This window comes from Oncorhynchus keta, chromosome 17 (assembly GCF_023373465.1).
Source record: "Oncorhynchus keta strain PuntledgeMale-10-30-2019 chromosome 17, Oket_V2, whole genome shotgun sequence".
Classification (NCBI taxonomy): Eukaryota; Metazoa; Chordata; class Actinopteri; order Salmoniformes; family Salmonidae; genus Oncorhynchus; species Oncorhynchus keta.
Window position 1 is genome coordinate 40,403,829 of NC_068437.1, and position 13,312 is coordinate 40,417,140.

Below are 13,312 nucleotides of genomic sequence, written 5' to 3' on the forward strand. Positions count from 1 at the left end.
GGGTCATTGACCATTTGGAAGACCCATTTGTGACCAAGCTTTAACTTCCTGACTGATGTCATGAGATGTTGCTTCAATATATCCACATAATTTTCCTGCCTCATAATGCCATCTATTTTGTGAAGTGCACCAGTCCATTCTGCAGAAAAACACTCCACAACATGATTTTTCCACCCCTGTGCTTCTCGGTTGAAATGGTGTTCTTTGGCTTGCAAGCCTCCCCCTCTTTCCTCCAAACATAACGCTGGTCATTATGGCCAAACAGTTATATTTTTGTTTCATCAGACCAGAGGACGTTTCTCCAAAAAGTACGATCTTTGTCCCCATGTGCAGTTGCAAACCGTAGTCTGGCTTTTTTATGGCGGTTTTGGAGCAGTGGCTTCTCCCTTGCTGAGCGGCCTTTCAGGTTATGTCGATATAGGACTCGTTTTGCTGTGGATATAGATCCTTTTGTACCTGTTTCCTCTAGTATCTTCACAAGATCTTTTGCTGCTGTTCTGGGATTGATTTGCACTTTTCGCACCAGTACGTTCATCTATAGGAGACAGAATGCGTCTCCTTCCTGAGTGGTATGACGGCTGTGTGGTCCCATGGTGTTTATACTTGCGTACTATTGTTTGTACAGATGAACGTGGTACCTTCAGGCGTTTGGAAATCGCTCCCAAGGATGAGCCAGACTTGTGGAGGTCTACAGTTTTTTTCTGAGGTGTTGGCTGATTTCTTTTGATTTTCCCATGATGTCAAGCAAAGAGGCACTGAGTTTGAAGGTAGGCCTTGTGATACAGTGAATTATAAGTGAAATAATCTGTCTGTAAACAATTGTTGGAAAAATGACTTGTGTCATGCACAAAGTAGATGTCCTAACCAACTTGCCAAAACTATAGTTTGTTAACAAGAAATTTGTGGAGTGGTTGAAAAACAAGTTAACTTGTTGCGACGAGCAATCCCGTATCCGGGAGCGTAATTATAGCCACAAGCTCATTACCATAACGCAACGTTAACTATTCATGAAAATCGCAAATGAAATGAAATAAATACATTGGCTCACAAGCTTATTAGCCTTTTGTTAACAACACTGTCATCTCAGATTTTCAAAAAATGCCTTTCAACCATAGCTACACAAGCATTTGTGTAAGAGTATTGATAGCTAGCATAGCATTAAGCCTAGCATTCAGCAGGCAACATTTTCACAAAAACAAGAAGAGCATTCAAATAAAATCATTTACCTTTGAAGAAGTTCGGATGTTTTCAATGAGACTCGCAGTTAGATAGCAAATGTTCAGTTTTTCCAAAAAGATTATTTGTGTAGGAGAAATCGCTCCGTTTTGTTCATCACGTTTGGCTAAGAAAAAAACCCGTATCCGGGAGCGTAATTATAGCCTCAAGCTCATTACCATAACGCAATGGTAACTATACATGAAAATCGCAAATGAAATGAAATAAATATATTGAGCCTTTTGTTAACAACACTGTCATCTCAGATTTTCAAAATATGCTTTTCAACCATAGCAAAACAAGCATTTGTGTAAGAGTATTGATAGCTAGCATAGCATTAAGCCTAGTATTCAGCAGGCAACATTTTCATAAGAACAAGAAAAGCATTCAAATAAAATCATTTACCTTTGACGTTTGGCTAAGAAAAAACCCTGAAAATTCAGTCATCAAAACGCCGAACTTTTTTCCAAATTAACTCCATAATATCGACAGAAACATGGTAAACATTGTTCAGAATCTATCCTCAAGGTGTTTTTCACATATCTATTCGATGATATATCATTCGTGGAAGTTTGGTTTCTCCTCTGAATCACATGGAAAAATACATGCAGCTGGAGATTACGCACCAATTTCGACGGAGGACACCAGGCGGACACCTGGTGGCTTCCTTTCGTCTTTACCATAGCCACTGCCCAAGCCTGAAGCGGGGTTGTTTGGTACGCATATAGTCCACACTCAAGGTTTCCAAACGGCCAAACATTCAATGACATCCAGGGATATGGTGCAACAAAAATGTTTATTCTTCTTATATCTAACAAATAAATGATTCTCCAATCAACTTAAAGCATAGATTACTTTATATGGAAAATACATATTATGACCTGTCTGTATGTCTGTATGTCTGTATGGTCAAAAAACTATACCGCTCCCGCATCTAGCAAGGACTCTCTCTCTCCCGAAGGCCCAACTTCCTGCCTTTATCCTAACACACTTACCACAATACAATGAACAGGCAAGAGGGGGGGCCAAATGGCTGAGTTACACTAACAACAAATTAATATATCTCAATCAGGTAACTATAAGTCATAAAGGTACGTACCTAATATTTCATAATTTACATTAATATTTAATATATTTACACAAATATACATGGAGCTCCATATGTTCGGTCTTTTATACAAATATGTCCAAATCGGCTCTAACACCTGGTAAATGTAGTCTCCTATGGTCAATCTTCCAATGATATGCCTACAAATAAGTCACAATGCTGCAGACACCTTGGGGAAACAACAGAAAGTGTAGGCTCGTTCCTGGCGCATTCACAGCCATATAAGGAGACATTGGAACACAGCGCCTCAAAAATCTGGCTCACTTCCTGTTTGAAGTTTCATCTTGGTTTCGCCTGTAGCATTAGTTCTGTGGCACTCACAGACAATATCTTTGCAGTTTTGGAAACATCAGAGTGTTTTCTTTCCAAAGCTGTCAATTATATACATAGTCGAGCATCTTTTCATGATAAAATATCTTGTTTAAAACGGGAACGTTTTTCATCCAAAAATGAAATACTGCCCCCAGAGTTTCAAGAGTTTAATGACTCCAACCTATGTGTTCTTCCGACTTCAACTGTACATCTCGCTGTTTTTGCTATCTATCATCAAGACCGGACTGCAGACTGTGGTTAGACGAAGGGAGGAGGGGTGTGTCTATTTAACAACAGCTGGTGTGCGATCAATAATATGAAGGAACGCTCAAGTTTTTGCTGACCTTTGTTAGAATACCCCATTATAAGCTGAAGACCATATTTTTTACCAAGAGACTTTTCATCTATAGTTTTCGTAGCTGTCTATTTACCATCACAAACAGTTTCTTCAAGTCCTGGACTTCCAGTGCCAACTACTTTCTCAGAACTCATCTGTTGGACGGAGCTAGAGAGCAGCATATTCCACCATTGTTGATTTGATTTGTCATCCACACATCTGATGCACAATAGTGCCATTCTTAAGTATTTTTCAGTTAATTCGTTTTCCGTGGTGATTTACATTTACATTTAAGTCATTTAGCAGACGCTCTTATCCAGAGCGACCAGTGATATCGTTGTCAAAATGTTTGAAGTGATGTTTGTTTTGTTTTTTCCCCAGATTGAATGTTCCAGTATATCGGAATACTCTGAGAAAATCATCAAGTCTAACCACCTGGACAGTGGTAAGAGCTGAAGGTCTTTCTTATTCACTGTGCCTATTTACTTTTCTCCTCAGAGATGCAGTACAACAAAGATGTGACCGTGACTGTCATTGTCTAAAAGGGGAGGATTCACCAAGATCGTGGGAAGTTGTCCATCTGTGTGTGAGAGGAAATATGGCTAATTAAAAACATAATGCGAAAGTAACTATATTCTCACTTCTCTGTAGAAAACAAGTTAGTTTACTTCTTGGGGATCAATTTCACAATTTGTACAGTGATATTTAATAGGGGAGTAACCACATATTCATGCAAAATGTTTACTCAGCTAACAGCCAAGTTGCGATTTAAGCTCTAACAAAATAATAGCATAGATAAAAAGTAGCATCAGCAAAATCAATCTTTCCAAAGCCCTGCCTGTTAAAAATGGATGGAGTAATTGTGTGGACCAGCTCATTTGCAACTTCCAGTGTGTTTAGGGAAGCTTTTGGAAAGCCAATGACAGAGTGGTAACTGGTACCAAGCCTGGGAGCGTTCATTTTCATGCTGACAAAGACTTCTGTTCTCTGAGAAACTGTATTCAATAACTCCAGGTAGGAGAAGAAACGTGATTGTCGCCAACTCATCTCAGCCGGAGTGAGAATCCACTTATTTTCTTTAGCCTCCAGGTGAGCTGATTTATATGAGAACATTATGGACTGGCTGTGTGGCTCTGTATAGGGATAGCCACCACTTAGAAAACATACAGTGCATTTGGAAAGTATTCAGACCCCTTGCATTTTCCACATTTTATTATGTTACAGCCTTATTCTAAAATTGATTAAATTAAAGATTGTCCTCGTCAGTCTACACACAACACCCCATAATGACAAAAACTAAAACAGTTATTTTTTATAAAAATAACAGAAATCTTATTTACAAAAGTATTCAGACCTTTTGCTATGAGACTCGAAATTGAGCTCCGTTGCATCCTGTTTCCATTGATCATCCTTGAGATGTTTCTACAACTTGATGTTTCTACAACTTGATTGGAGTCCACCTGTGGTAAATTCAATTGATTGAACATGATTTGGAAAGGTACACACCCGTCCCACAGTTGATGGTGCATGTCAGAGCAAAAACCAAGCCTTGACGTCGAAGGAATTGTCCGTAGAGCTCTGAGACAGGATTTTGTTGAGGCACATATCTGGGGAAGGGTACAAAAAATGTATGCAAAAAGAACACAGTGGCCTCCTTCATTCTTAAATGGAAGAAGTTTGGAACCACCAAGCCTCTTCCTAAAGCTGGCCGCCTGGCCAAACTGAGCAATTGGGGGAGAAGGGCCTTGGTCAGGGAGGTGAACACTCTTACAGAGCTCCAGAGTTCCTCGGTGGAGATAGGAGAACTTTCCAGAAGGACAACCATCTCTGCAGCACTCGACCACTCAGGCCTTTATTGTTGAGTGGCTAGATGGAAGCCACTCCTCAGTAAAGGCACAGCATACTTTGGATTTGCCAAAAGGCACCTAAAGGACTCTCAGACCATGAGAAACAAGATTCTCTGATGAAACCAAGATTGAAATCTTTGGCCTAAATGCCAAGTGAGATGTCTGGAGGAAACCTGGCATCATCCCTACGGTGAAGCATGGTGGTGGCAGCATCATGGTGTCGGGATGTTTTTCCGCGGCAGGGACTAGTCAGGATGAGGGAACCGTGACGTGAACGGAGCAATGAAAACCTGTCAGGACCTCAGACTGGGGCAAAGAATCACCTTCCAACAGGACAACAACTCTAAGCAAACAGCCACAAGAACGCGGCAGCGTAGCCTAGTGGTTGGAGCATTGGACTAATAACCGGAAGGTTGCAAGTTCAAATCCACGAGCTGACAAGGTAAAAAACCTGTTGTTCTGCCCCTGAACAGGCAGTTAACCCACTGTTCCTAGGCCGTCATTGAAAATAAGAATTTGTTCTTAACTGACTTGCCTAGTTAAATAAAGGTAAAATAAAAGAACACAGGAGTGGCTTCGGGACGGTCTCTGAATGTCCTTGAATGGCCCAGCAAGAGCCTGGACTTGAACCTGATCAAACATCTCTGGAGAGACCTGAAAATAGCTGTGTAGCGACGCTCCCCATCCAACCTGACAGAGCTTGAGAGGATCTGCAAAGAACAATGGGAGAAACTCCCCAAATACAGGTCTGCCAAGCTTGTAGCGTCATACCCAAGAAGACTCAAAGCTGTAATCGCTGCCAAAGATGCTTCAACAAGGTTAAGGGTCTGATTACTTTTGTAAATGCCATATTTCAGTTTTTTATATTCATATATTATTCATGTATTAAAAACCTATTTTATAATTATAAAAACCTGTTTCTGCTTTGCCATTATGGGCTATAGTTTGAAACCTCCTCCGATTTAATCCATATTAGAATAAGGCTGTAACGTAACAAAATGTGAGGGGTCTGAATACTTTCCGAATGCACTGTATGTGTAGACAAAGCGCATACTGACTGGAAAAGGACTTTAAATTTGTTCAACTTTAATCTCAAGAAGAGATACGTTTTTGTGGCTACAACAGTACTTTGAGCCCACTATTCAGTCATCATTAAAGTGTAAATCTGATTTGATCTGAATGTCAGAAACAACATGTTGTGTAAAGTGAATAGAAATGTCGGCTGTGTGCTGTAGCCAAGGTCACCTAATTTTCCATGATGCACTCTATTCCTTGAAAAAGAAAGGAGAGCCGCACACTCTAGGAGCTCAGATGCAATAATGTAATATTATTGCAAGCTGTCTTCAATCATCTGTGCGAATGTTGGTTATTAAATTATAGGACACTTCAACAGGTGACTCTCCCAGAAAAAAACTAAAGGATATTTGTTTTTATTCATGGGACCAAACAGACAGGCTTTGCGTTTCAGCATAAGACGCCTTCAGCAGAGCCTGAAACTCATTGGTTTGATCAGAGCTAACATATTTGTCTTTGTGTCATTTGTAAGCGGACTTACTCTACAGATGATCTCAGGTAAACGTGAAGATAGCCAGATGGAGATTTTGTTGTTTGTCAACTGGTGCGATACATTTGGAGCAACACGGGTTTGTCTCTGTGTAAGGGGGAGTCACACAAGGCACAGGGCCTTTTTCAGGGGGTGGATTTAGTGATTTGTCAAACAAATCAGTTCAAAAAGTATGTTACCTTTGAACATTTATCCAAAATAACAGTGCACTGTGCACCTCCGCCAACTTTCCTTCAATTCACAAGTGGCTGAAACATCTCACTGGAGAAAGCATCCGAGCGAGCGAAACGGCCCCCTCTGTCTTACTATATGTAGCCTGTGTATCTGAAGCTGTCTGGCCCAAAAAATAGTATGACATGCATAATATTTTGGTCCAGACAGCATCAGATACATGGTCTACACAAACATGTCCTCTGCATGGAAGACGATGGCAGTATTTTACTAAAGAAATGTGTAAGCTTGAGTCACTGTGCACCTCGCTGCTGGGTCTCTCTTTGTAGTCCGTAATAGCCGGTGTAGTAGGATTCAATCTTAGTCCTGTATTGACACTTTGCCTGTTTGATGGTTCGTCTGAGGGCATAGCGGGATTTCTTATAAGCGTCCGGATTAGTGTCCTGCTCCTTGATAGCGGCAGCTCTACCCTTTAGCTCAGTGCGGATGTTGCCCGTAATCAATGGCTTCTGTTTGGGATATGTAAGTACAGTCACTGTGGGGACAACGTCGTCGATGCACTTATTGATGAAGCCAGTGACTGAAGTGGTGTACTCCTCAATGCCATTGGATGTATCCCTGAACGCATTCCAGTCTGTGCTAGCAAAACAGTCCTGTAGCTTAGCATTTGATTCATCGGACCACTTCCATATCGAGCAAGTCACTGGTACTTCCTGCTTTAGTTTTTGTTTATAAGCAGGAATCAGGAGGATATAATTATGATCAGATATACCAAATAGAGGGCGAGGGAGAGCTTTGTCTCTGTGTGTGGAGTAAAGGTGGTCTGGAGTTTTATTTATCTCTGGTTGCACATGAGGTAAAACGGATTTAGGTTTGCCTGCATTAAAGTCCCCATCCACTAGGAGCGCAGGTTCTAGGTGAGCATTTTCTTGTTTGCTTATGGCCTTATCTAGCTCGTTGAGTGCGGTTTTAGTGCCAGAATCATTTTGTAGTGGTAAATAGACGGCTATGAATAATATACAGTGGGGCCAAAAAGTATTTAGTCAGCCACCAATTGTGCAAGTTCTCCCACTTAAAAAGATGAGAGGCCTGTAATTTTCATCATAGGTACACTTCAACTATGACAGACAAAATGAGAAAAAAAAATCCAGACAATCACATTGTAGGATTTTTAATGAATTTATTTGCAAATTATGGTGGAAAATATGTATTTTCACAATTGGTGGCTGACTAAATACATTTTGCCCCACTGTACCTAATGTGATTTGCTCCATGTTAATGGTGTGTAATGGTATGTTGTGCAGTTATCACCATCTTCAGGGGCAAGGTGGAGGAAGTGGAGCTGCCAGTAGAGAAGGTTGACATCATCATCTCAGAGTGGATGGGCTACTGTCTCTTCTACGAGTCTATGCTCAATACCGTCATCTTTGCAAGGGACAAGTGGCTGGTAGGTGTCTGTGTGTGCGTGCGTGTGTGTGTGTGTGTGTTCACATGCACTGACCAGACATGCTAGCAGCATGACAAGTGCTCTAACCTCACTGACTTACCCAGGGATTAAAAACATAACCTGGCCTGGGTGCTTCTTCTCACATGCAGCACAGCTGAGAAATGAGATGTCCTTCTATGCAGGATTGATTGCAGGTACTTTTTTTCTCCCCAAATTTTAAACAGAAACCCGGCGGTCTGATGTTTCCCGACCGTGCTGCACTGTATGTGGTGGCCATCGAGGACAGGCAGTACAAGGACTTCAAAATCCACTGTGAGTGTGTTTGTGTTGGTGTATGTTTACTTGGCCCTGGGCCCTCACATAAGTCCCTCTGCCCCTGACTCGCTCTCTATTCCCGTGGTGGGTCTTACCTGGCTTATATTTCTGCTTTGCTAAGCAACCCGTGAATGTAGAACAACCACAGCAGCACCAAAGAGACACACTTAAACATACACAATATACTGTACGCAGACACACACACATACGTCAGGCACACACACACACGGCAGGCACACACACACGGCAGGCACACACACACATTAGTGTTGGTCATACATTTGAACTTTTCAAAGGCATAAGTGATGATCGATACAATATTCAAGTCAACAAGCCTCTCCATCTCAGTGCTCGCCCACACAAAGCTCTCCTGGTGGATTTGGTGGAATTGTTCATCTCAGCACAGAGACCAGAGCCATGACAGTCAAACAGAGGACATGAAGCAGAACAATGCATCATACCACCACACACACCCATTCCACATACCTACACACACATACGTACACCACCAATAGGGAATTCCAAACCAACACAATACTTTGAGACAGCGAGTTCCTTAGGCTTACAGAAACCCAGACCACATGACTGAGCGAGCACTGAGGAGAAGTCCAGCCATTGCTGTTCCGCTTTCTCAGCCTTGTGCAGTGAGAGGTTTTAGTGAAAGCAGAGATAGGAGGTAGAGGACGAGTGGGGGACAGTGTCCATATTTGGCCCAGTCTGGTTCCAACAGACAGATGTCTTTTGGGAAAGGATGACATACCTGATCACTTAGTGTGCTAAAATAATGTTCTGCCATCATGAGAACAGGGAACATTCATTATGGCATATCATAGCAAAGCATTTTGAAACGGAAAAACGAAATTCGCATTTCTTATTGGATAAAGTCAGATGACTATCTGCTTTGCTTTGCTTTGCTACTCCCTGTTTCAATCTGTGCTCTTGCATGTTCTAGAATAATACCCAGGAGTACTTCAGTTTTAGGGCCTGATAATGCACAGCTGAGGTGCGACCTGCTCATTATTCCCTCCTCCTCCTGTCACGCTTAAGTTTTTCCACTTCAAAGGGACACATAAAGATGCTTATACACTATCTTTAAAATAATATATTCTAATTATTTATTTTTTATTAACCCACACCCCCTCTTCGGATTACACAAATATCTTATTTTGTTTTTACATCTGTTATGCTACATATACATACATTTTACATATCACACTTTATATATACAGTTGATTTACACATTTGACATACATGGTACTTTTATATACAGCAATCACATACAATAATACATGACCAAACATAAGCTCTTCATCTCACCCCTCAGCAACTCTTAGCCCATCCCACCTATCACCCTAAATAGCATTCTGTTGGTATAATAAACCACATGGAAAAATTTGAAGTGTTGAATCAAGTATTGTTTTTTTTGTATCAGTTCATATGCCATGGAATCGGTACATCGAACATCTCTGCCCATTTATTTTGCAACCTGTATGGCGCAGCTGTAATAATAATAATAATAATAATAATACAATCCTCAAATGAAACTGGTATATTTGTCTATTCATGCCAATCCTTTTCAGCCAATTCGTATCTTTAATATATGGCAGACAAACAAGTTATCCTTTTTGCGATAATGATGCAATCAGTTGGTTGTACATTTGGATTGAGCAGACATTCTCATTTATTTTTGATAGCTGCACCGTTTCTATTCATAGTATCATTAATAAATATAATAGAATTTAAACACTAGTTTTTTTAATCAATCACTATATTTGAGTTTAACCATAATTGTTGTAATATTTGTTCTTTCTTTTCTGGAGGATAAAATTGAAATTGTAACCAGCTTTGTATGGCTTGTTTAAGAAAGGGTGATACTTTTAAGAAAGTTTAATTTTCAATTTGTCAGAAATGAGAAGTGGTAATGCGTATAATAGCTCATTCTTTGTTCCAACTTTTGCCTTAATAATTTACTGGAGAACCAGTTCAGGTTTTAGTATAACTTATGTATGAGTGAAGCTTTTAGTGATATATTTAATTCTTTAATATGTAACCATTTTAGCCTCCCAAACTCATATTCATTATATAAATAGACACATTTAATTTTGTCTGGCTTAGCATTCCAAATAAAGTTAAATACTTTTGGCTAAAAATGAGTTGTCTGAAGTAGGCAACACCATCAGTAAGTAAACTGTGATAGGACCAAAGAGTTTTTTTTCATAAATAGACATGTACAGTGCATTTGGAAAGTATTCTGACCTGGTGACTTTTCCCACGTTTTGTTACGTTACAGCCTTATTCTAAAATGGATTAAATAGTTATTTTCCCTCATTCTACACACAGTACCCCATAATGACAAAGCAAAACAGGTTTATGTATTAAATATAAAAAACTGAAATATCATATTTACATAAGTATTCAGACCCTCTGCTATGAGACTCGATATTGAGCTCAGGTTCATCCTGTTTCCATTGACCATCCTTGAGATGTTTCTACAACTTGATTGGAGTCCACCGATGGTAAATTAAATTGATTGAACATGATTTGGAAAGGCACACACCCATCTATATAAGGTCCCACAGTTGACAGAGCATGTCAGAGCAAATACCAAGCCATGAGGTCAAAGGAATTGTCCGTAGAGCTCTGAGACAGGATTATCTCGAGGCACCGATCTGGGGAAGGGTACCAAAACATTTCTGCAGCATTGAAGGGCCCCAAGAACATAGTGGCCTCCATCATTCTTAAATGGAAGATGTTTGGAACCGCCAAGACTCTTGCTAGGGCTGGCTGCCCAGCCAAACTGAGCAAACAGGGGGAGAAGGGATTTGGCCAGGAAGGTGACCAAGAACCCGATAGTCACTCTGACAGAGCTCGAGAGTTCCTCTGTGGAGATGGGAGAACCTTCCAGAAGGACAACCATCTCTGCAGCACTCCACCAATCAGGCCTTTATGGTAGAGTGGCCAGACGGAAGCCACTCCTCAGTAAAAGGCTGACTGCCCGCTTAGAATTTGCCAAAAGGCACATAAGGACCATGGGGAACAAGATTCTCTGGTCTGATGAAACCAAGATTGAACTCTTTGGCCTGAATGCCAAGCGTCACGTCTGGAGGAAACCTGGCGCCATCCCTACCGTGAAGTATGGTGGTGGCAGCATCACGCTGTGGGAATGTTTTTAAGTGGCAAAGACTAGTCGGGATCGAGGGAAAGGTGAAAGGAGCAAAGTACAGAAATCCTCGATGAAGACCTGCTCCAGAGCGCTCAAGACCTGACTGGGGCAAAGGTTCCCCTTCCAACAGGACAAAGCCCCTAAGCACACAGCTAAGACACGGCTGGTGTGGCTTCGGGACAAGTCTCTGAATGTTCTTGAGTGGCCCAGCCAGAGCCCGGACTTGAACCCGATTGAACACCCCTTGAGAGACCTGAAAATAGCTGTGCAGCGACGCTCCCCATCCAACCTGACAGAGCTCGAGAGGACCTGCAGAGAATAATGGGAGAAACTCCCCAAATACAGGTGTGCCAAGCTTGTAGCGTCATACCCAAGAACACTCGGGGCTGTCATCACTGCCAAAGGTACTTCGACTATGCACTGAGTAAAGGGTCTGAATACTTACGGAAATGTGATATTTCAGTTTTTTATATTTAATACATTTGCAAAAAAAACTGTGCTTTGTCATTATGGGGTATTGTGTGTAGATTGAGGGGGAAACTGTATTTAATCAATTTTAGAAGTCCAAAAAGGGGTCTGAATACTTTCCGAATGCACTGTACATACCTCTCCATGGTTGCAGCATCTTATCTGAGATATGAATACCAAGTATGTCTACTTCACCATCCACCAATTTTATTGGTAAACTACAATACGTAATATGGTACACTTTTCATAATTCGGTTTTAATCGAGAGAGGCTAGAAAAGTGATCAAGATCTTCATTGAGACTGTGTAGGGATCCAGATTGTGGACTCAATAAAATACTTTATTCATTGCAATACATTGACATTTTTGTTTTTATCCCCTGGATTTCTAACCCCATGATGTTCTTGTTGGATCTAATTTTAATAGCTAGCATTTCAATGGCCATAAATAGATATGGAGACAACAGACAGTCTTGTTTTGCTCCTCTTAAGAGCTCAATACTTTCTGAGAAGTAACCGTTATTTACTATTTTACACCTGGCATTGCTGTACATATCATTTACTTATTGTATAAGATATTCACTGAAATTAAAGTAGTCCAGGCATTTATATATAAATTCTAGTTGTACTTTATCAAACACCTTTTCAAAATCTGCTATGAAGACCAGGCCTGGTATCTTTGACGTTTCATAGTGTTCAACTGTTTCAAGTAATTGTCGTATATTATCTCCAATATATCGTCCTTGTAAAAAACCTGTCTGATCAGGATGAACAATATCTGGTAAAACCTTTTTTATTCTATGTGCTATGCATTTCGCCAGGATTTTCGCATCACAACATTGAAGTGTAAGAGGCCTCCAGTTTTATTTGATTTTATCTTAAACACTATCTTAAGTACTGTAGCCATGCTTAATACATGATGAGTTAGCCTGAGGAGAGATTAGGCAATCTCTCTGTTTACTGCGGTGCACTGCACTACAGTGATGGTTAGCCGACACTGCGTCTGAAGTGGCGCCCAATTCCCTATTTAGTCCACTACTTTTAACCAGGTATCTTGTGCCTTGGTCATCTACATAGGGAGTATGGTGCCATTTTGGATACACACTATGTATTCCTCCCTCGCTAAGACTGATTTATTTAATTGCCCTTCTTCCACAAAGGTGTTCCATAATGTGCTGTGCATCCACAGGGTGGGAGAACGTGTATGGCTTTGACATGACCTGCATCCGTAACGTGGCCATGAAGGAGCCCCTGGTGGACATAGTTGACCCCAAACAGATGGTCACCAACTCCTTCCTGATCAAGGTCCGCTTTGTCTTCATTTCACGTGTGTGCGGATGTGTGTAGAACTATTGCATGTCTCTGTG

General features: G+C 40.9%; 1 protein-coding gene across 1 annotated transcript in view; it reads left to right on the top strand.

Annotated features, from left to right (window-relative positions):
* The window catches only part of LOC118395827 (protein arginine N-methyltransferase 8-B), a 41,247-nt gene that overhangs the window by 12,105 nt on the left and 15,830 nt on the right, over window positions 1–13,312 (top strand). Inside the window, exons 4-7 of the mRNA XM_035789799.2 lie at window positions 3,354–3,417; window positions 7,859–8,001; window positions 8,226–8,313; window positions 13,135–13,250. Of these exons, the coding sequence (XP_035645692.1) occupies window positions 3,354–3,417; window positions 7,859–8,001; window positions 8,226–8,313; window positions 13,135–13,250 (411 nt within the window). The remainder of the gene's footprint in view (window positions 1–3,353; window positions 3,418–7,858; window positions 8,002–8,225; window positions 8,314–13,134; window positions 13,251–13,312) is intronic.